Below are 23,178 nucleotides of genomic sequence, written 5' to 3' on the forward strand. Positions count from 1 at the left end.
ATTCAGTACAAAACCAAGTATATTTTGTGGTACAGTATTCAAAATTGCTGATGATATTGAAAGCATGGTCTTTCTAACAAATTGTAACACAATTGATTTCTGTAAATTTGTATTCCACTCATTCTTATTTGCTTTATATTGCCTATTTATTCAGATGTTTTATCATGCCTCACTGATTCTTTTTTTTAAACTTCACTGTTGAAATTTAATTCCAATCTGCGAATTCATCGTCTCAATTTTTCAGTCATGTGAAATGCATTTATCAGTATTAAATTTCATTTGCTATGTTAGACCAGTTTCATCTAACAAGAATATAAAATTACATAATGGACTGCTCCAGTATATTGGAATTTTGCATATCAAATTCCACATAGGTTTTTTTGGGCAGAATTAGGTTGAAATTGATATTTGTTCCTCCAGGCTTTTGGGATTTAAACTGGTCATGCGTAATGTCAAGGTGTGAGGCTCCCCATTGAATCAGTACTGGGGACTTGATTTCCTTTTTCTAGTTGTAGCAAAATCATTTTAACATAATCATTTTAACATAAAATCATTTTAAATCATGAAAGAGAGAACTGAAAATTTTTTAGTGCCTTTAAAAATATGTCGGGAAAAATCAGGTGCAGTTTGCATCATGCAAATTCTGTTGAATTTCTCGGTTTCATTACTATTTCTTAATGAATGGGTAAGCAGTAAGTGGTAATTGAGAGTGCCCACTGAGAGGAGCAGCTAGTAATGGGTAAGCAGAACCTGGAGACCTTGGTTGTAGGTAAATAGAATCAGGTTTATTATCACTGACTTGTATGTCGTGAAATTTGCTGTTTTGCGGCAGCAGTACATAGCAAAGGATTGTTTCCATTGGAAGGTGAATGGGAACTTGGGTAACAAAAAAACAAGGATTCTCACTGAAAGAAGCAAGAGGGAAGTGGAGAAAGTTCTTGAACCATAGGATATTTGATCATTGAATATTTTACCATGTGATTTAAAGGTAATTGGTACCGAGATACAGTGAAAAGCTTTGTTTGCACGCCATCCAGACAGATCATTCTATACATAATTACATCGAGGTAGTGCAAAAACAATAGTAGAATGCAGAATGTATTGTTAAGTTTACAGAGCAAGTGCAGTGCTGCTAGTCAAGTAAGGTGTAAGAGCTGTGATGAGGTAGATTGAGAGATCAGGAGTTCTTTATTGTACAAGAAGTCCGTTCAAGAGTCTTACAACAGTAGGATAGAAGCTGTCCTTGAGTCTGGCGGTACGTGTTCTCAGGCTTTTGTATCTTCTCCCTGATGGAAAGGGGGGAGAAGAGAGAATGACTGGGGTGGGAGTGGCCCTTGATTGCGCTGGCTGACTAGGCTGCATTCACAACTCTCTGCAATTTCTTGCGGTCTTGGGCAGAGCAGTTGCCCAGGAGACTATGGGTAGAGACTGTACCTTTAGGTTAAAGGGAATGGTATGCATATTTGATCAGCAGACAGTGAAATACATTTGGGGATTATGGGTATTGAATGGCTATTTCATGCTGTAATTTCCATAATTCAATGAAAATATGCCTTTTATTAAGTCTGAGCTCCCTGGTTTTAGATTGTGCTGAACTGTATATAGAATGATATATCCTGTGAGAATTGGCCACTGAATGCACTGGCTACTATGTGATCTCAGTTTAAATCCAAATGTAGTTCAAGTTTATTGCATTGGGCATACTCACCCAGGGTGTAAATGTCATGAAAATTTGCTTTTTGCAGCAGCAGCACAGTGACAAACATGACAAACATAAATTGCATAAACTTAAAATAAATGATACATAACCCAAAATAACAAAATATACAAAAATTGACATAGCGACATTAGTGCAAATTGAGAGAAATATAGTCCGAGGTAGAATTAAGGTTTTTCAGGTCACTTCTAGAACCTGATGGCAGTGGGGAAGAAGTTGTGTTGAATCTTGAGGTGCAGGTCTTCAGGCTCTTGTTCCTCCTGCCTGATGGGAGCAATGAGAAGAGGGCATGGCCCGGATAGTAGGGGTCCTTAATCATGGATGTTGCCTTCCTGAGACATCGCCTCTTGTAGATGTCCTTGGTGGTGGGAAGAGCTGTACCTGTGATGGAACTGGCTGAGTCCACCACTCTCTGTAGCCTCTTGCATTCCTGTACTTTGGAGATTCCATACCAGGCTATGATGCAATTAGTCAGAATGCTGTCCACTGTAAATCTGTAGAAGTTTGTCAGAGTTTTCAATGACATGTCGAATCTCCTGGGCCTGTCTGGTTTGCTGCCTTCATGGTGGCATGTATGTGCTAGGCCCAGGGTAGATCCTCCAAGATGTTGACACCCAGGAACTTGAAGCTGCTCACCCTTACCACTGCAGACCGTTCAGTGAGAATGTGTTAGTTCACCTGATTCCCCCTTCCTAAAGTCCACAATCAGTTCCTTGGTTTTGGTGACGTTGAGCACAAGGTTGTTGTTACGACACCACTCGACCAGCTGACCTATCTCACTCCTGTGTGCTGCCTTGTCATCATCTGTGATTCTACCAACAACTGTGATGTCATGAGCGAATCAGCTATGGTAGGATTTCCTTGTTCAGTGTTACTTACACGTGGTATTCAAATCTCTGAGTGATCAAGGAGATGTTAAGAGCAGAGCTGCGAAGGTGGCGTCAATTGAAAGTTGGCTGCACTTTGTGCAATGAAGAATTATTTAAGCTCAGGCTTTTGTGGTCAATTTTGGCATCAGAGCATTATACCGATTCTTGCCAATTAGATTTGGACTATCAATAAGTTATTGTATTACACTAATGGGAGTTTCAATTGTATTCAGTATTACTGTTAGTAATCAGCACAATATCCATGAATTATCATTAGATATTCTCTCATGTTTGGATTCTCCACCCCTTTATTTCTTGCTGTTCAGTCCTTGATGCAGTAAAACTCCACTAATCTGCTATCCACATGTTTGGAATTCCTGATGGTTTGGCATCTTGCTCACCGGGTAATGGTTCCCATGCTCCCTTCAAATCCACTGGTGCTCTGGTTTCCCTCACTCGTTTTAAACCCACCGGGGTCCTGGTTTTCCACATTCCCTTTAAGCTCATCTGGTTCACTGAAAAATGTATTGTACTACTGTGTACCTTTTTTTAAAGTGAATTTAAAAGTAGGTTGGGTTATTAATAGGAGTAACATCCAATAGACTGGAAAATCTGCCAGTCTGGCACCAAAACTATGAGGGTGCTGGATTATGAGAGGTTTACTATATACACCTCCCTCTGTAACTGGATCCTTGACTTTCTGACCAACAGACTGCAATCAGTGACAATAGGCAGCAGCACCTCCAGCATGATTATTCTCAACACTGGTGCACCACAAGGCTGCATCCTCAGCCCTCTACTCTACTCCCTATATACTCATGACTGCGTGGCCAGATTCTGCTCCAACTCCATCCACAAGTTTGCAGATGATACCACCGTAGTAGGCCATATCTCAAATAACGATGAGTCGGAGTACAGGAAGGAGATAGAGAGCTTAGTGACATGGTGTCATGACAACAACCTTTCCCTCAATGTCAGCAAAACAAAAGAGCTGGTCACTGACTTCAGGAAAAGTAGACAGGTGCATGTACACTGCCCCATCAATGGTGCGGAGGTTGAGAGCTTCGAGCTCTTAGGAGTGAACATCGCCAATAGCCTGTACTGGTCCAACCACGTAGACACCGTGGCCGAGAAAGCTCATCAGCGCCTCCGATTTTTTTTCTTTGGCATATCCCCTTTGATACTCACCAATTTTTATCGATGCATCATAGAAAGCATCCTATCTGGATGCATCACAGCTTGGTATGGACACTGCTCTGCCCAGGACCGCAAGAAACTTCAGAGAGTTGTGGACACAGCCCAGCACATCACGGAAACCAGCCTCCCTCCATGGACTCTGTCTGTACCTCTCACTGCCTTGGTGAAGTAGTCAGCATGATCATAGACCCCACCCACTTGGGTCATTCTCTCTTTTCCCCTCTCCCAGCAGGCAGAAGATACAGGATTCTGAGGGCACCTACCACCAAGGCTCAAGGACAGCTTCTATCCCATTGTGATAAGACTATTGGACAGTTCCCTTATACGATGAGATGGACTCTTGACCTCTCAATCTACCTTGTTATGACCTTGCACCACCTTGTTATGACCTTGCACCACCTTGTTATGACCTTGCGCCTTATTGTCTACCTGCAATGCATTTCCCTGTAGCTGTGACACTTTACTCTGTATTCTGTTATTGTTTTTACCCTGTACTACCTCAATGCACTGTGTAATGAATTGATCTGTATGAATAGAATGCAAGACAAGTTTTTCACTGTACCTTGGTACAAGTGACAATAATAAACCAAAAAAAAACACTATCACTGATAAATGCTGAAATCCAGTTGCTGGCAGTGTTTCCTTCCTTAGGGCATGCAGTCTTGCAGCCGCATTCAGCATAATCTGTGGTTTGGGGTGACTCATGGGTACTTATGAATCAGTACTGTTGTAAAGAAAACAGAAGATATGCTTCATTGCATAAAATGTGAGACTTGATGTTGTACCAAGCCACAATGACTGCTTATCAACCATTTTGCTTTAAAGACTGGTTTTATGTGTGTGCTTCTTACAATTACTTCAAATTAGATGTTTTAAGTTGAAATTATTTTCCAAAAAATTAAGGATATTCCAGTTTCTGTCTTGATTTTATGTACATGTCCAACCTTTATTTTGTGCTATCTCAGTGATTATGACCAGTTTATGATGGTTTTAGTCTCAAGGGTGACATTCAGGTTTCCTTTTCTAATATTACACCTGTTGCCAATAATCTCTCGATATGTTTCTGAAATTTCTCCTTTGAATTTATTAACAGCAGAGATATTGGGATGGATTATGTGGTCAATGACGAGCCAGCTCTCTCCAGATCAGTCTAAAAAAAAATACAAGCTTTTCATTAATGATCTTCTGAGTATGCACTGATGAAATTGTGGGTAAAGTTTTCTGAGGCAAGGTTTTCTGTGTCTTGGGCATGCCATACATGGAGTAGCTGAAACTCCTTTTTCCTCTAAACATTGGAAGAAAGTTTGATAGCTGAGTAACAACCTCCACTTACCCAAATTCTTAAATCATTTTAAAACAATTTGGATTTTTCTGAACAGATCAAAAACTTTTAAAACTGTAAATAAAAAATGTTAACCATTAAAGATCGAAAAGCTGCTTTAAAACAACTTATAAAGCACTCCAAAATGAAAATAATGAGCCATTAAATATTTCCAAAACTTTTGTTGGGAAGACTTAGAAGTACTTTTCAAATAATAACCTGTGAAAGAATTTCTGAATTTCCAAATTACCAATTTCATACCGGAGCTTGTTTGAATTGTTCCCATCAATTAAAATCAATGGCACCTTGTTTGATCTGCTGTGCAATTCTCTGACAAGCTTGTTATTCAACTACAGGGTATGACACGGTGAGCTTCATGAGGAGTCCAGATTCTGCCAGTTGGCTTGTGCAAATTTCTGTTTGCTGGCTTGTGCAAATTCATGCCAGAAATGTTGATTTTCATGTTAGTGGAAATCTTAACATTGCTGTCAGTTTCATGGAATAATGATGGTGAGCACAGGTAGTTTTGCCATCACTTCTTCAGAAACCTTTGCTTTCGTAATAAGAAACCTGTCTCAATGTGCATTTCTTTCAGATGGGCACAATTTTTCATTGGCCCCTTAATGATCCAAGACACCATTGACAGGGAAGTAGAGACTGTGGATAGTGGTAAAGTACCATTTCACTACATACGTTTTTTTCTGGTTTAAGTCTTTTGAACTCGGGGCCAACGATGCCTCATTAAATATCATTTTTGGTAATTTTAAAGGAATGTAATACTTTATATTAAAAAAAATGCTTAATGTTTTTCTTCAGAGTTTCAGCTTGCTATGCCATCTGATTCGAGTAGAAAAGAATTATTATTTGGAAGTCTTGCTAGACCTGGTCATCCTATGGGAAAATTCTTTTGGGGTAAGATGTCTGTTTTTATACTATCTTGCTTATCCATCCAAAATATCTTAATTTTGCTTTTACAGTGCATTGATTCATATTTATTTGTAATATCAACAGGAAATTCCCAGACTTTGAAACATGTACCAAAAGAGAAGAACATTGATACCTATGCTAGACTTAAAGAGTTTTGGAAGCGTCATTACTCTGCTCAATACATGACTCTGGCTGTCCAATCAAAAGGTGAATATTCATTTTTCACTTGTATTTTACATCTGATTTTGTATCATACAGTTGTGATTCTTTGATTAGTTGTGTAAGTACCATATGATGTTGTAATCTATTCACTATATGATAATTTATTTTAGAAACTTCACATAAATTTGTTATTCTCCAATATACCTTTGCACCAACAACAGTGAGAGCCTGGATGCATTCCATGCTGTAAGGAACATCAGAAGTCCTGCACGCAAAATGAATGAAAAGTTCAACTACTTGGTTATTGTTTTAGCCAGAGCTGTGACGATTTTAATTTTTAAGATAGCTAAAAATATCTTAAGCATTAAAGAAAACCAAAAAAAATCACTGAATTTGAAATTGGCTAGTTCAAGCTCTGAGGTGTGCAGCAGTTCTACAGGGAACCTTCACCCTCTGATCTTCACTGCATCTTCAACTCCCATCTCTGCACACTGCAACTAAATCAACAATGGCATTTGGACCCTCAGCTTTATGCCACCCAAGTGGCAACCCTAGTAGAAATTCAGATTATGTTTTTGTTTATTATACATTGCATTTGTGGTTTTTTAATCTGGTCACTTATGAATTCATGCATTGTTAATTAGTAAGATCTAATCAAGCTGTTTTTAGATTTGAAAACAGTGACACATGCCTATGATAGTGGCATCTTGGGGACTGCAGCTAAAGGCCTCAAATATGGTAGATTCCTTGGGGCTATGAGAGGTTAGCATAGCCATGGAGGTTGCACGGGGGATAGTTGTGAAGAAGTCATGTGGATTGGTTCATGCAAGATCCAGCCCAATAAATTAAGAAACCTAATCTCAAACTTAAAAACCTAAAACATTAAAAACACCTTAATTTATATAAATTGACTAGCCAAGCAGAAATTTAAAAAAAATCTTGGAAAGATATAAACAATATTTCTGAACTAAAAACTTATCCAAAAATCTTTTTAAATCAGCAAACTCTTGTTGAAGGCTGTTCCTTTCTATTGAAATCAATGGGAGGATACTCTTTGTACCTTCTGGTACAGAATTCTCTGGTGAGTATGAATTGTAGAACATCTAGTCCAAGTTGCTTTTGCACAATGAATTTCTTGAGCTGTGCAGTGTTGAAGTGCAGTCTGCTGTCCAGCAATTTCCAGATTTGCATACACCAGTGCAAAATCCTCCCAGTGGTTTATGCAAGTTCCCTTGGGGAGGATCAACTTTACCTGAGTGAAAGGTGAGCGTACATTATCATTGATGTCAATGTGCACTCCAGCAAAATTAGTATGATAGGTTTACAAGGTAAACTGCAAATGATAAATGTGGGCATAGACATTTATAATGGAAAAGCAGATAAGTATATACAAATATAGATTATCAATTTTTTGATAAAAATCTTTGGAAGATACTTTATAAACAAAGTACAGTTATAATAGCAGTAAGATGTGACCAAATTATTCCCATGTTTTCTTGCTCGGTAATCCTGAGCTTGTTAACCTGATCTGCTCTGAAGCCTACACTTTGACTTGCATTGTCTACAAGCAACCAAGTAATATATTGCATAAGTATCTAGAAATATTAAGAAATTTTAAAGCAATAACAATTGAGGTCCTTCAAGATATTGAAGAAAGGGATTGTGAATTGCAAATCTCAAACATGGGAGTGAGGTGGGGGTTTCTGCTTCCCTTTAAAATGGAGATTCTGTTTTGACAGGATTAAATATTGTCTCCTGTGCAAGACTGAAGATTCATAGCTTGATTGACAGAAATTATTGCAGTTCAATACAACAGGACATAATTTGTTATTTTGATTATGAAATCCTCATCCTTGTTTTCACACCCTTCATTGTCTTGTTCCTTTGGATCTATTTAAACTCCTCCAGCCATATAACCTTCCTGATATCTGGATTCTTGTTCATACTAAATTTAATATCTTTACCCTCATCAGCAATAATTAAACTATCAGAACTGATTGGAATTCCTTCCAAATGAAGACATGTCCAAAACCTTTCTCTCAGACCAGGCTTTTGGTTGTCTGCCCCTATGTGTGGCTTGGAATCAAATTTCGGTTAATGCTTCTGTGAAATGTCTTGGGATATTTTGTAATGTTCAATACAGTATGAATGGAAATTGTTTTTAAAAAAACACCTGTCAATTTTGTAAGAAAGTAATAGATGTAGATATACATTCTTGAATTTCATGGGTACATCAGTGATTTCTAACAGTCAATGTAAACTTTAATTTGGAACAATTTTGGTGAATGTAGAATGTGGTTGGTTCATCTAATGCTAATTTCCTTTTAACAATTGCAGAAAGCCTGGATACTTTAGAAGCTTGGGTGAAGGAAATTTTTTCTCAAATACCAAACAAGTAGGAGCTGTTCTATGTATTATTACAGTATTTCATTGCAAACGTTTTTAGATTTTAAGAAAAATTTGTGCATTGGTTTTTCCAAGTATTTTTCTTACAAATTCAAAAATATTGGCTTCTTGGACTGTCATTTCCATGGGTAGTAGTTAACCTTTAGTACTTAAGTCAGATGATTTATATTCATGCATGAGTCTTGACAGTGAACTTTTCCAAACAAGTTGACTGTGGGTATACTTGATGTACCTAATCCAATCAACACCAAATATTGCTCTGTTCTATAGGGTTCAATGCTTGGTGATCAGAAACAGGAATGTTGCTTATTGTTCCTCTCTTTTCTCCCCTCTTCACACAAATACAGTAGTCCTCAACCTTTTTAAAGAAGTCTCACCAGCGTTCTGACTACCTTTTTTCACACAGCTCCTCATGACTGGAGTGGCTCTTTACTGAATGTCAAAGCATTTCAGGGGGCTAGGTGTACATTTCTGGTGTGAAGGCCCTGTGTGTAGATGTTCTGAACAACACGGGGTTATCTCAGTGCCCATATATCCAGGAACAGCACATTTACAAAACCCACCTCGCTGTGTCTTTTGAACAGCAGTTGAACCATCCATTGGTTCAGTGGTAATTTTGTGTGCTGTGCTGTGGTTATTTCCTTGGCATGGCTTTTGGTGAAAGGGCTGTGCACAGGATGTTGTTGGGTAGGTGAATGGTGAGTGTGCAGCTTGCTGTTTGTTACTCACTGCTGCCTTAACATCACCTAAAATGAGATTAGCAAAATCAGTATTATTAAGTTCTGAACCTGTGATTTCCCTGGTCTGCATCATTTGCCTCACCATTGGATTTGATTTGAGCTATTTGGGAAAGCCTAAGAAATTTTTAATGTAAATTTAAAGAATGACTTGCACTCTGCAAGAATAGATTTTGGTTTATCATATTATTATGATCATACATTGCATATTCAAAGGGTAATTTAATTTTTGATTTTGGAATGTACTTGTAAAGCAGAGGAATATAATTCTTAGTGCTCACTTTTGGAAAAATGTTACAAATAAATATGTACTTTCTCCTAATGTTTGTTTCTCGCATGAAGTGGTCTTCCCAAACCAGATTTTTCTGATGTCGGGGATCCCTTTGATACACCTGCTTTTAATAAACTTTATAGAGGTACGTGCACTATTGGAAATTAATTTAATGTTCTTTTGCAATACTTTAAGGGTTCTTAGTGGATATATCAAATAATTGAGTTTGCACCAATGTAGATAGTTTGAGTACATAAAAGCATTGAACACTAATATAGAACAGAAACGCACACTGACAGGTTCTTCGACCCAGCACATCTGCAGTGACTATGAAGCCAGTCTAACTAATCCCATCTGCCTGCACACGATCTGTATTCCTCTATCCCATGCCCGTTCATATGCCTCTGAAGCTCCAGAGCAAACAATCCAAGTTTGTCCAACCTCTCCTTGTAACTAATACACCCCAGTCCAGGCAATATCCTGGTGAACCTTTACTGCACCCTCACCAAAGCCTCCACATCTTTCCTATAGTGCGGCAACCAGAAATGCACGAAATAGAATCAGAATCAGGTTTATTATCACTGACTTGTATGTCGTGAAATTTGTTGTTTTGCGGCAGCAGTATAGTGCAAAGATATGATATTACCATAAATCACCAAATAAATAGTACAAAAAAAAACAAGGAATAATGAAGTAGTTCATGGACTGTTCAGAAATCTGATGATGGAGGGGAAGAAGCTGTTCCTAAATTGGGTCTGCAGGCTCCTGCACCTCCTCCCCAATAGTAGTAACTAGAAGAGGGCGGCATCCATCACTAAGAACCCTCACCATCCAGGCACTGCCTTTTGAAGATGTCCTCAATGTTGTGAAGGGTTGTGCCCATGATGGAGCTGGCTGACTCTACAACCCTCTGCAGCCTTTTGTGATCCTGTGCATTGGAGCCTTGGTACCATGCTGTGATGCAACCAGTCAGACCTCTCCACCGTACATCTATATAGAAATTTGCAAAAGTCTTTGGTGACATACTGAATCTCTTCAAGCTCCTAATGAGGTAGAGCAGCTGGTGTCCCACCTTTGTGATTGCATCATTGTGTTAGGTCCAGGGTAGATCCTCTGAGCTGTTGACATCCAAGAACTTGAAACTGCTCACCCATTCTACTGCTGACCCCTCAGTGAGGACTGGTGTCAAAATACTCCAAATGTGGCCTAATTAAAATTTTATACAGTTGCAATATGACTTAATAACTTTTGTACTCAGTGCCCTGACTAAGCATGCATGCTGTATGTCTTATTTACCACCCTATCCACTTGTGTTGTCCCTTTCAGGGAGCTATGGACTTTCAAAGATCCCTCTATACATTAATGTTCCTAAGGGTCCTGCCATTTCCTGTGTGCTTTCTTCTTGAATTTGACCTCCCTTCTTGCATTTGACTTCATCACCTCACACTTGTCCAGATTAAATTCCATCTGCCTTTTTATCCCTCATATTTCCAACTGATCTATATTGTGCTGTATCCCTTGACAACCTTCCTCACTACCCACAACTTCAACTTTCGTGTTGTTGCAAACTTACTAATCAGACCATCTACATTTAATCCAAATCATTTTACAATCAACAGAGATCCCAGCACTGATCCTTGTGGAACACCACTACCCACTGTCATCCATAATGAAGCTAATGCTGTATCCAACTCACTGTGGATCCCATGTGGCTTAATTTTCTGGACCTATAGACTATGAGGGACCTTGTCAAATGCTTTATTAAGGGCCATGTTGACTAGATCCACTGTCCTACTCTCATCAGTCATTAAAAAACTCAAATCACGTTTGTGAGACAGGACCTCCCCCTCACAAAACCGTGCTGAATATCCCCATTAAGTCTATGCTTTTTTTTAAAATGCGAGGAAATCCTGTCCCTAAAAAATCTTCTCAGTAATTTCCCTACCAGGCCTGGATTATCTCTATTGACCTTCTTAAACAAAGGAACAACATTGGTTGTTCTCCAGTCTTCTGGGACCTCGCCCATGGCTAAAGAGGATACAAAGGTCTCTGTCAAGGTCTCAGCAATCTCCTCCCTTGCTTTGCTCACTATCTTGGGATCAGATCCTGGGGAGTTATCCATTTTAGTGTTCTTTGAGAGACTCAACGCCGCCACCGCCTCCTCAATGTCGACGTGCCCTAGAATATCAACATACCCCTCCCTGATCTCGCAATCATCTTTATCCTTCTCATTGATGGATACTAATGCAAAGTACTCATTAAGGACCTCTCCCACTTTCTTTGAGTCTACATTTAAATTTCCTCCTTTGTCCTTGAGTGGACCTACCCTTTCCCTAGCTCTTCATGTACATATAAAATGCTTTGGGATTCTCCTTAATCCTACTTGCCAAGGGCATTTCACGGCCCTTTTAGCCATCCTAATTCTTCAGGTTTTTTTGCCTGATTCCTTTAAATTCCTCAAGGGCCTTGTCTAATTTCAGTTTGTGCTTTTTTTAAATATGGTTTTATTGCTTTTGAATCACCTTAAAGAGCCATTTACAAGGGGAAGCAAAAGATCCTTTTTCTTTGAGTGTCATTTAAGAATAATATGTAATTTTTCTGGACAAATTAACTTGGATAAAAGAAATAGATTTGTGAAGTTGAAATAATTTTTTTTAAGCCTTGGTGTTAAATCCTTAGAGAATTTGTGCATTCTAACTCTGATGAGCTTGTGCTGTTTTGATGGCTATCACTGAATCTGTATTTGAAGTGCAATTAAATAAAATAGATCCCAAACATAAAGTGCTTCCTTCACACAGAAGCATTTCAGTTAAGATCACTGTGTTGATATCATTCTCAATCATACAGCAAATGCATCACAAGTTTTAAATGTATGTCTTGATGCAATTGAAATAGATATTTATGGTTGAATGAAGTCAAGACTGTATGTGACAGATGTAAATCGAATGTGGCTTCTTTGATACATATGTTTTGGTCCTGTCCTCTTTTGGAAAAATATTGGAAAGATATTTTTAACATTATTTCAAATGTATTGAAGATTGATTTATAACCTCATCCTATCACTGCGATTTTTGGTTTACCAAGGATAGAATCTGGCCATTTATCTGCCTCCTTTAACCGTATGATTGCCTTTGTTACCTTAATGGCCAAATGATCCATTTTGCTTAAATGGAAGGATCCAATACCCCCTACTACTTTTCAATGGTTCTCTCAAACTATATAATGTTTAAACTTGGGAAAAAATTAGGAGTGGTACTGTTGATCCTTCGCTTAAATTTGAGGAAGATTGGAGTCCATTTATTCAATATTTCGCCTTATAATCTTTCAATTTAGAGGAACGGAGTTGACGACATAATATTGCTCTGTTCCTATTGAGAAATTTTAGTCCAGTTTTTTTTTGAATATTTTTTTCTTTCGCTTAGTTTTCGTTTGATATATTGTTTATAATTTTTCTTATTGTTTTGGGGTTTTTTCTTTCTTTTATATTTTATAATAAATCTTTTTCTTTTATATTATATTCATTCACTAACAGATCGTTGGATCTACAGGTTTTTTTATACTTAATGATTACCAACGTCATGATTGTTCTCCTGATCTCTTTGTATTACATGTATAAACATTGATATATTAATCTGTATTAATTCGAAAACTAATAAAAAGATTGAAAAAGAAAGACTTTCGAAAAAAAAATATCATTATTTTACAGTTGTCCCTGTGAAGAATGTTCACTCTCTGAATATAACATGGGCACTGCCACCTCAGAAACAGTATTACAGGTATAGAATTGTATTATAAAATATATTTTTTAAGGCACTTCAATATAATAAATTGTGAGTGTTACATGTGAATTTACTTACTTTTTTTTCTGATGGCTTACCTGCCTGAAATGGGCTGTTTTCTATGAACACAACCCCTTTCCCTCCTGCTGCCACCACCACCACCCCCCCCCCCCCCCCCCCCAAACCCCCAATAATTTGCGGTTGCCTGCATTACCTGACAAGTACATTTCCCAAAGTACAGGCAACTTTTGATTATTGCAATGTTAAACCCTTGGAAGATGAGCTTTGCGTTTAATATGCATTGCTTCTTGTCCTATTCCTAGGCTGGACGTAGGGGCTGAATACTCAAGAGTGTCCTACAGGGAAAACTTATTGTGTTTTTATGACCAGGTGTATCTTCCTATAGTTTAAAGCTTTTCACGCTGTCGACTATATGGCCAGATTTTTTTTTATCCTTTGCGAACTTTTTAAATTATACCTCCTACTTTGTGAGGTGCTGAGTACTGAGATCAGTAGGACCCCACCACTAATAGCGTTCCAGTCTCAAAAATGCCCTTCAAGCATTACATTGCTTCCTACGATCAAGCCAGTTTTGGATCCAATGTTTCACTCTCCCCTGGATTCCACAGACCAGTCAGCCATGTGAAATTTTGTCAAAAGCCTTGCTGAAGTCCACGTACTCATGTCATCAACCCTCCTTATTGTGTCCTTAAACAATCAAGTTGGTCAAACATGCCCTTCCTTAACAAATCTGTCCAATTAATATCTTTCTTTCTACATAAAGGTTTGTACTGTTCCTTAGACTTGATTTCACTGATGTGCTCATCAGTGAAGTTAAACTAATTGAGCTGTAATTACTTGTTTTATATCCCCTCTTCCCATTTTAAACAACAGTGCGACGATAACTAGCCTCTAATCCTCGAGCACTACTCCTTTGGCCAGACTGAACTGAAAAACAATGGTTATGTCCTCTGCGATTTCCTCCCTTCTTTCAACAGCTGTGGGTATATTTTATCCAGCCCTGGCAACTTATTCATTTTCAAAGTTACTAAACTCCCTAATACTTGAATTATGTTTATCACATCTAATCTTTCATTCTTAGTTAGATCTTTGCCATCATTCCCTACTGCTTGGAAGATGGTCACAAATAAGAACCTTGCCTAATTCTGCCTCTTCACATGCTACCGTTCTGGTCCCTTTTGGGCACTACCCTTACCTTATTTGTCACCTTTTATGTGGTTGTATATTTTCTTTGATTTTACTTGGCAGTATTATTCTATGCCCTCTTTTTGCTTTCCTAATTTGTATTTTAATTTCACCCCTATGCTTTTTACACTTTTTTTAAGCCTGCTAGTATATTAAGCTCTGCATCTAATATAAACTTCCTTTTTTTCCCCTTTTGACTTGTTATCAGGGTGCTCCAGAATTGGTAGTCCTGCTAGTTTTCTTTGTTAGATCATATTTACCCTTAATCCCTTGGATCTCCTTGAATGCCTCCCATTGTATTGAGATTGATTTACCTTCTAATAGTTGCTTCCAGTCCACCCTTGCAAAACAATCCAGCAATTTAAAACCTATTTTATCCTTGTTCTTTTCCCAAACCATATTACGTTAAATCTAACTGCATTGTGATCACTATTGTACAAGTGTTCTCTTGTAGGTCAGCTTCATTCCCAAAGTAAATCTCGAATTGCTACCTTCCCCTCTTCCCACATATTACCTACAAAAAAAATCCTCTCCTAAATGCATTTTAGGAATTCTGTGCCCCTTGTTTCTTTTACACTGACCATATCCTAGTTAACATTGTGGTGAAATGAAATCCTCCACTATACTGTCCTAGTGTTCATGTCTGACAGAAATTTGCTAACAGATTTGCTTTTCTATCTCCCTTGGGCTGTTTGGTGGTTTGTACTGCGCTTCCAATCTTGCGATTGTTCTTTCTTTTTTACTATTTAGTTCAATTCGCATAGTTCATTCGATGCAAAGAAAAAGAGCTGCAGGAGGTACTCAGCGGGTTAGGCAGCATCTGTGGAGGGAAATAGACAGCTGATGTTTCAGTTTGAAACCAGAATCTGCAGTCTCCTATGTCATTCGAAGGTTCTTCTAATAAATCATCCCTTCTCACAGCTCAGATTATATCTTTAATCAATGTTGCCATCTTTTTTTAATCCCCCTCTATTTCATCTGAAGGTCCTGCAACCATGAATGTCAAACTGTTGTTCCTTCTTCTCTCGGTGCCATGTCTTGGTTTATCTAAGTATCGTTCTTTCATATATTACTACATTTACAATTTTTAACAATCTTTTTTTCAGGATAAAGCCACTCCATTATATATCGTGGCTTATCGGACATGAAGGTAAAGGCAGTATCCTGTCCCTGCTTCGGACAAAGTAAGTATTAGGCATTATGAAGGTCAAATTTTTTAAAATCCACTGGAGGGACTTAATGATGCATGGCGAATGTTTAAATTTTACTGTTATTCTCATAACTGCTACTGTGGAAAGATAAATCTGCCTGTTTGTTGTGTGATTCAGGATGCTTTTGGTTCCCATATAAAAGTTATAAAGCCATTGCCTTGCAACACAAGACACTATGACACTATGCTACTGAAATAGGTTTGGATGAAGTAATTTGAAATCAAGAAATTAATTTGCTGTCACTAGCATTAAACATGCTTTTAGAGTTGAGGTTGTATGCTGTATTCCACTTCTGAAATTGGTTCCTTTGAAGTCAGTGTGGAATCATGGTGACTATAATTGAATTTCTAGATGAAACTTTTTAAATGCAATTAATTAAAGCGATAATTTAATACTGGGAAAGAGAAATTTCACTCCTTGCATTTTATTTTGTAATATGTGAAAGCTTGAAATCCTTTTGAGCATATGAGCCTAATTTTGAAATTTTTTCCACTCCAAAATATTGCTCATGTCCTTTTAACACACTTTCCCCCTTTTTTTTCCAAAAGTACTACTTTGATGAATGGATACTAATTCCATATGAACATTTCGCTCCAGTTATTGTTCCTTCTGATACTGTTCAGGGAGAAGTTATTTAATTGTGGGGGACAACATGAGCCACCTTGTTCATTCCTTATTCCTCTTTTTAGCACTTGGTAATGCACTCTTAAAATATAGAAAATTCAGCCTTTTTAATCGATCTTTTTTCTGACTTCACCTTTCTCAATTACCTGTATTCTTGCAACTTTGCTGAAAGTTGATCAGTGTCACATCCCTCATTGTCAGCCCTGAATCTGGTTCTAGTAAGCAAGATTTTCATTTTCAAATTATTCTTATAATTGTAGCCATATGATCTTTGGTAATATTCTTGTGTCTTTTCCATTGTTTTTCCCTTTCCATGATGGCCCAAATTGCTATCAATGATTCATTCTCAGTTTATTTCGATAATCCAGATGGCTTTGTTACTTTGCTTCAAGATGGAAAACAAAGGATTACATTCTTAACCTTTAGAGCCAATGAAGTTAGTGGCATTTGTATTGCATAATAAGCCCCTGACAAGATTCTGGCTAGCTTTTTAAAAAAAATCTTAAAGGCAAATAAGGAAATTAAGACACAAATTAAATTGGCCCTGCAAAGCCAAAACAAGGTAATAACATCTTCCTCACTCTTCTGGTTTGAAGACCAAAGACTGATTCAGGAAGCATTATGATGTTGTCTCAAAGTCAAAGCAGCTGCTGCCTGCCTTTATTTAGGCCTAGTGGAAATCGTGAAGACCCGAGGAATTGAATTAAGCAAACATGGCCAAACTTGACAAAGATCTTAATCTGTGTGTTGTTTCCTTGTTGGAGTTGTTTTTGTTAGATCTTTAGTCTCCACAAACTCAACTGAAGTAAGTGTTTTGTTTCTAGGTGCTTAGCTCTTGCCTTATTTGGAGGAAATGGTGAAACTGGATTTGAACAAAATTCAACATATTCTGTGTTCAACATCTCAATTACGTTAACTGATGATGGCTACCAGCAGTTCTATGAGGTAATGACGGTGGTAATTGTTTGGCTATTAATTTCCATTCATATTAATATTGCATGCAAATATTTTTCTCCTTTCTCCTCTCTAGTAGGAATTATTTTCAGTAGTCTCCTAATTTTATTAAATCAAAGGCAAATTATTCTCAATGCCAATTTGAGCACTGACCCATGTTTTGTGGTCAGCTGAAAAGGAATGTTGTTTGCTGCCAGCCTTTTGAGAGTAGGTATAAGGGTTAGGGGTTATGGTGCTTTGAGAGGGAATCCAGCCAGATGGATTTAGTGGCTCTGGAGGATTATTTCTTCTAAATTGGCTTCCTATTTGGCACCATCTATAGGTGACCTGTGACATCCAACAACAGATCATTCGGTGTGATTGAAGACTGTAAAGTTGGAAGTAAAAAGCATAGAATGTTATTCGCTCTTTTATCACTTTACAGAAAGCAAAATAGTGAATGGGGCATACATGGAATTATGATGGGAATTGAATATCGTAACATTTTAAAAATATTCTGAGGGAATTACATACCACAGGTGTAAAGATAATTGTTCCAAGCTTGGAGAGTTTGTTCGACAGTAATAATGATTTTGTATGCTGTTTTTAAAAACTCAGCTAAACCTTTTTCAGAAAAGTTAATGTTTTCACTGTTTCTTAGTGATGTTTGTGTTTTTGAAAACAAAACCCTGAAATTTCACATCATGTTAGTAATTCTACATTGATTGCATCATGTAATAGCCTGCATGTAGAGTGGCAGAATATGACCACAATTTCCAGATTTCTGCGTTTAATAGTTTATGTGGAAGTTGGTTGTACACAATGATGATGTGATTAAGTGATTTACTATTCTTCCAGTCACAAAATCTGTACCTTTTTAAATAGCAGTTGATTTAGTTTGCTGTATAATGACATTTGTTTTATTTTTAATATAGGTTGCACATATTGTGTTTCAATACATGAAAATGTTACAGAATCTTGGTCCTCAGGAGAGGTGATATTTCTTTCAATATTATGGCTTTTATATTTAAACACCTAAGACATGCACAGAAACCTCTGCATGCCATTATGATGTTCTTCCATATGTGAAAAAGAAAATGTATGCAGAATGAACGTTAACTTTGCTTTATTATCAAAAAGTGACATTTTTTTTCCTCCCCACTAATCTTTGGCTGGCTTTCCTGAAACTAGTGCTGCAGTGCAATTTGTCATTGCTGGCTACCCTTAATGTGTTAATCTTTATGAGAAACATTGATGCAATGCTCATTCATGGATGCAAGGGAAGAGCATTTTGATAGTTAGAATTGAGGAGTCCTAGTCCCTATCCTACTTCATCTACCCAGTAGAAAATTGTTAATCTACCATACCAAACACCAACCTGTGCTCCACCCACTTCAAATATTTGACTGTCTTTGAATAACTTCACCAGCCTGCCATAAAATCTAGAAGCTTTTATTACAGTTTCAGTGAGGAAGAGCCTTTTGTCAGTTTTTCTTTGTTATATTTTAATTTGAAATAAAATTCTTGAATTATCTTTCCTGTGCATTACTTTATTGTATGCTTGTGAAACTTACATGCAATAGGTTTCTAAGGCAAAATAACCAGGTTTCTTGTAATTTAAACCTCTGATATTGGTTATCTTTTCTAAACCCAAATTTGTATTTGCCTTTGTATCACTTTTCAGCAGAGGGTAGCAATTAAGAACCATGGCAGCTTTCTCCCAAGGTTCAGCTTTAACTCAGTAAAGACAAAGGACTGAGCCTAGAACTTTCTGTTTACATACTTTAGTACCACATTTGGAGCTGTCTATATCTACTAAACGTTTAAAGTTGTTTTACTTTGTGTTGTTTGGAGTAATAAATACATTTGTTAATTACCTGATGATTTTTTACTTTTCTAACCAGAATTTATAAAGAGATTCAAAAGATTGAAGATAATGAATTCCATTACCAGGAGCAGGTATAGATTGCCTCTTTTTCTCACTCTTTAGTTTTTGCTAATTAATTAGTAATAGAGATACAATCTTCACCTTTTGATTTTTTTTCCCCTTAGACTGATCCCATTGATTTTGTAGAAAATGTCTGTGAAAATATGCAGCTTTTTAAAAAAGAAGATTTTCTCACTGGAGACCAATTACTGTTTGAGTACAAGCCAGAGGTAAATATTATGGCAGTAATTATTTAGTATCTAATAATAATGCTGCAGAATGAACTATTGGGAGAAATTGCCTTTTTACAATGGTTGAATGTGAAAAGTCCTCAACTGTAATACTACTTTAAAACTTTTATGGAGCACTCCTTGAAATTGGCATTGGGGTTAGGCAGTGATTTTTTTTTCCCTCCATCGAAAACTGCAGTTTCAATAACTTGGCAGAATCTTTCAAATGAGCATATTAATTGCATTTACGCACTGAAGATGCACATTACAAAGCAATATATAGAAAAGACCCCATGGAGTTATTCTTGCATGTGATCTAATACACTGAATGTCATGGAGGATATATTTTGTTTTCACAACTTTTTCTTCTCATCCATTGCCTGTAAAGTGATTTTCTATTTCTCTTGAAACATCTGAAATAATTTTGTAAAAGATTGGTTCATTTGGTGTATATAGTATATTTGCTATTCTGGAGGCTGAAGATTTAGATATTTTGTAGGAAAATGTCTAGCTGGGAAGAGTCTAATGTGAGTAGTTTCAAACACAGTAGTCCTCTGGCTTCATCTGTCTGTTGGGAAACAATAAGTAAAGCTTTTGCTTTGCAGAGGTGCTATAATTTTTGGTTTATGAACCCCTTCAAGGATTTAAGTTGCATTTACACATAACATGAAACAACATTTATTACGTACTGCAGCTTGAGATTATGTACTGCAGTTTGAGATTGAGTCCAGCTAGAGAGATTTTTTTTTTGCTTCTTGGAGAAGTACTTGGCGATTTTTTTTTATCAGAACAAAGTGCAGTTGGGGTTATCAGACCTATTACATATACAGGAGTGTTGATGGCTGTGCCAGGACCTCAAATATTTTAAAATATATGCAGTGTACATTTTTTCAAAAAATATTCTTCAAAATATTGTTTGTGTGTGCATGCACAGAACAGTTGGGGGAGTGTCTATTTGTAAACTGGAAAAAGTCAGCTGAAAATTTGGAAAGACCACACTTTTTAAACAATTTTCCAATAAATTATTGGAATTAAAAACAAAAAGAACCATTTTGTTGTGTCACTCAGAACAAACCGCACTGTTTCAATACATTTAAAATCATTTTGTTGTAATATAGGTGTGCATTTTCTTTATTATACTGTAGATTAAGTCTCTCTGTGTTTGGGGAAGTCTCTGGCTAAAACATCATTCTTTTTTCCAGGTTATTGCTGCTGCTTTTTCCCAACTCATCCCACAAAAAGCAAATTTGATTCTTCTTTCTCCCAACAATGAAGGGAAATGCACTCTAAAAGAGCAGTGGTTTGGGACATCATATGATGTTGAAGGTAAAATGTCAAATGAAAGGAATGTAGCTGAGTAAACATTCAGTGCTTTGTGGGAAGGCTAGAAATTTGTAAGGAAATAGGCTGGTAGTTATGTGTATATCTGGAGGCAATAGGAATTGAACCAGTGAAATAGGAAACATTTCAGAACAAACTGTTCAGAATATCTCATAAAATCAGTGTAATCCAATTTTCTAGGAATTTTTTTGAGGAGTTTAAAAGGGCGATAAACCAGTGTTCTTCCTAAACAGGTCACAACTTCACCTGGGGCCACATTCAGCCCACCACATTGCCTCTGACATCAGCCTCCCACCCATCCATGTTCGGTTGGGTCCTTCAGGAAGGCCCCTACCGATGATTGGCCTTAGCCACCATTCCTCTCCTTCCTGCCTGGATGTTGTAAGTGTTTTCAGTTACCTGACCTAGCCTGCTGAATTAAAGGGTTTCCTATTTCTGTGCTACTTAAACTGAGGGGCAACTGGAGCACCTGTGGAATACAGATTATTTTTGAGGATCAATAAAGGATTAAAAAAACTGCAGATGCTGAAAATCTGAAATAAAAACAGAAAATGGTAGAAACAGTGAACCGGTTATGCAGCACTGGAAAGAAAAATAGAGTTAACGTTTCAGGTCAAAGACAGGTGGAATTTAATCCTGGCAAGTGCGAGGGGATGTATTTTGGGAAGCCATATAGGGGTAGGATATGTACAATAGATGGTTGGGCACTAAGGAATGTCGATGAACAGAGGGACCTTGGATTCCAGTCTATAGTTCCATAAAAGTGACAATATGGGTATATAGGATGGTGAAGAAGGCAAATGGCATGCTTCCCTTCCTAGTTCGGGGCACAGAATGTGAAAGTTGGGACGTTATATTGCAACCTTATGAAATGCTAGTTGGACCGCATTTGGAATATTGTCTGCAGTTCTGATCGCCACACGGTAACAAGGATGTAGTTGTGCTAGGGGAGATTCACCAGGATGTTGCCTGGATTGGATGATTTCAGTTATGAGGAGAATTGTAAGGACTGGGTTTGTTTTACCTGGAGTGAAGGGGGCAGAGTGGTGACTTGAGAGGTATATAAAATTGTAGGAGTCAAAGATAGGGTAGAGTCATAGAGCACCACAGCACAGAAACAGGCCCATCGGCCCATCTAGTCTATGCCGGCCTGGTTTTCTGCATAGCCCCATCTACCTCCACCCAGACCATAGCCCTCCATACCTCCTCTCATTCATGTACCTATCGAAACTTCTCTTAAATGTTACAATTGAAGCCGCATCGACCACTTCCGCTGGCAGCTCGTTCCACGCACGCACCGCCCTGTGAGTGAAATAGTTCCCCATCAGATTCCCTTGAAAGATTTCACCTTTCACCCTAAACCTATGACCTCTAGTTCTAGTTTCACCCAACCTGAGGGGGAAATAAACTGCATGCATTCACCCTGTCTATACCCCTCATAATTTTGTATACCTCTATAAGATCTCCCCTCATTCTCCTGTGCTCCAGGGCATAAAGTCCTAACCTATTCAACCTATCCCTGCAACTCAGGTCCTCAAGTCCCGGCCACATCCCTGTAAATTTTCTCTGCACTCTTTCAAGCTTATTGATATCTTTCCTGTAGGTAGGTGACCGGAACTGCACACAATACTCTAAATTTGGCCTCACCAACGTCTTATATAACTTCAACATAACATATCACCTCCTGTACTCAGTGCCCTGATTTATGAAGGCCAATGTGCCGAAAGCTCTCTTTACAACCCTATCTACCTGCGATGCCACTTTTAAGGAATTATGAATCTATACTTCCAGGGCCCTTTGTTCTACTGCACACCTCAGTGCCCTACCGTTCACTGTGCAGGTCCTACCCTGTTTTGTCCTCCCAAGTGCAACACCTCGCACTTGTTTGCATTAAATTCCATCTGCCGTTTTTCAGCCCATGTTCCCAGCTGATCCCGATTGCTTTGTAAGCTTTGATAGCCTTCCTCACTGTCCACTATGCCTGCAATTTTGGTATCATCTGCAAATTTGCTGACCCAGTTTACCACATTATCACCTAAATCATTAATATAGATGAGAAACAACAATGGACCAACAACTAAGCCAACGTTGAATCCAATTGATTACTTCATCCTGAATGCCAAGCGTAGATAGTACGAATCTTTTTCCCATAGTAGGGATAGCAAAAACAAGAAGGCATTGGTTTAAGGTGAGAGGAAGGAGTTTTAAAGGGGAATTGAGAAAGTTTTTGTTTTACAGAGAGTGGTTAATATCTGGAACTTGCTGCCAGAAGAGGTCATGAAGTCATAGAATTATAGAGCTATACAACAGGGAAAATAGA

At 37.8% G+C, this 23,178-nt stretch overlaps 1 protein-coding gene across 2 annotated transcripts in view; it reads left to right on the forward strand.

The window, feature by feature from the left end:
• Positions 1–23,178, forward strand: part of nrd1a (nardilysin a (N-arginine dibasic convertase)) — a 65,955-nt gene that overhangs the window by 9,804 nt on the left and 32,973 nt on the right. For both annotated transcript variants that reach the window (XM_052013136.1, XM_052013137.1), the window contains exons 5-16: positions 5,700–5,773; positions 5,921–6,016; positions 6,116–6,238; positions 8,531–8,588; positions 9,679–9,752; positions 13,314–13,383; positions 15,699–15,776; positions 17,252–17,372; positions 18,296–18,354; positions 19,265–19,319; positions 19,413–19,517; positions 20,720–20,843. In XM_052013136.1, the coding sequence (XP_051869096.1) occupies positions 5,700–5,773; positions 5,921–6,016; positions 6,116–6,238; positions 8,531–8,588; positions 9,679–9,752; positions 13,314–13,383; positions 15,699–15,776; positions 17,252–17,372; positions 18,296–18,354; positions 19,265–19,319; positions 19,413–19,517; positions 20,720–20,843 (1,037 nt within the window). The remainder of the gene's footprint in view (positions 1–5,699; positions 5,774–5,920; positions 6,017–6,115; positions 6,239–8,530; positions 8,589–9,678; positions 9,753–13,313; positions 13,384–15,698; positions 15,777–17,251; positions 17,373–18,295; positions 18,355–19,264; positions 19,320–19,412; positions 19,518–20,719; positions 20,844–23,178) is intronic.

Source organism: Pristis pectinata, chromosome 3 (assembly GCF_009764475.1).
Source record: "Pristis pectinata isolate sPriPec2 chromosome 3, sPriPec2.1.pri, whole genome shotgun sequence".
NCBI classification, from domain to species: domain Eukaryota; kingdom Metazoa; phylum Chordata; class Chondrichthyes; order Rhinopristiformes; family Pristidae; genus Pristis; species Pristis pectinata.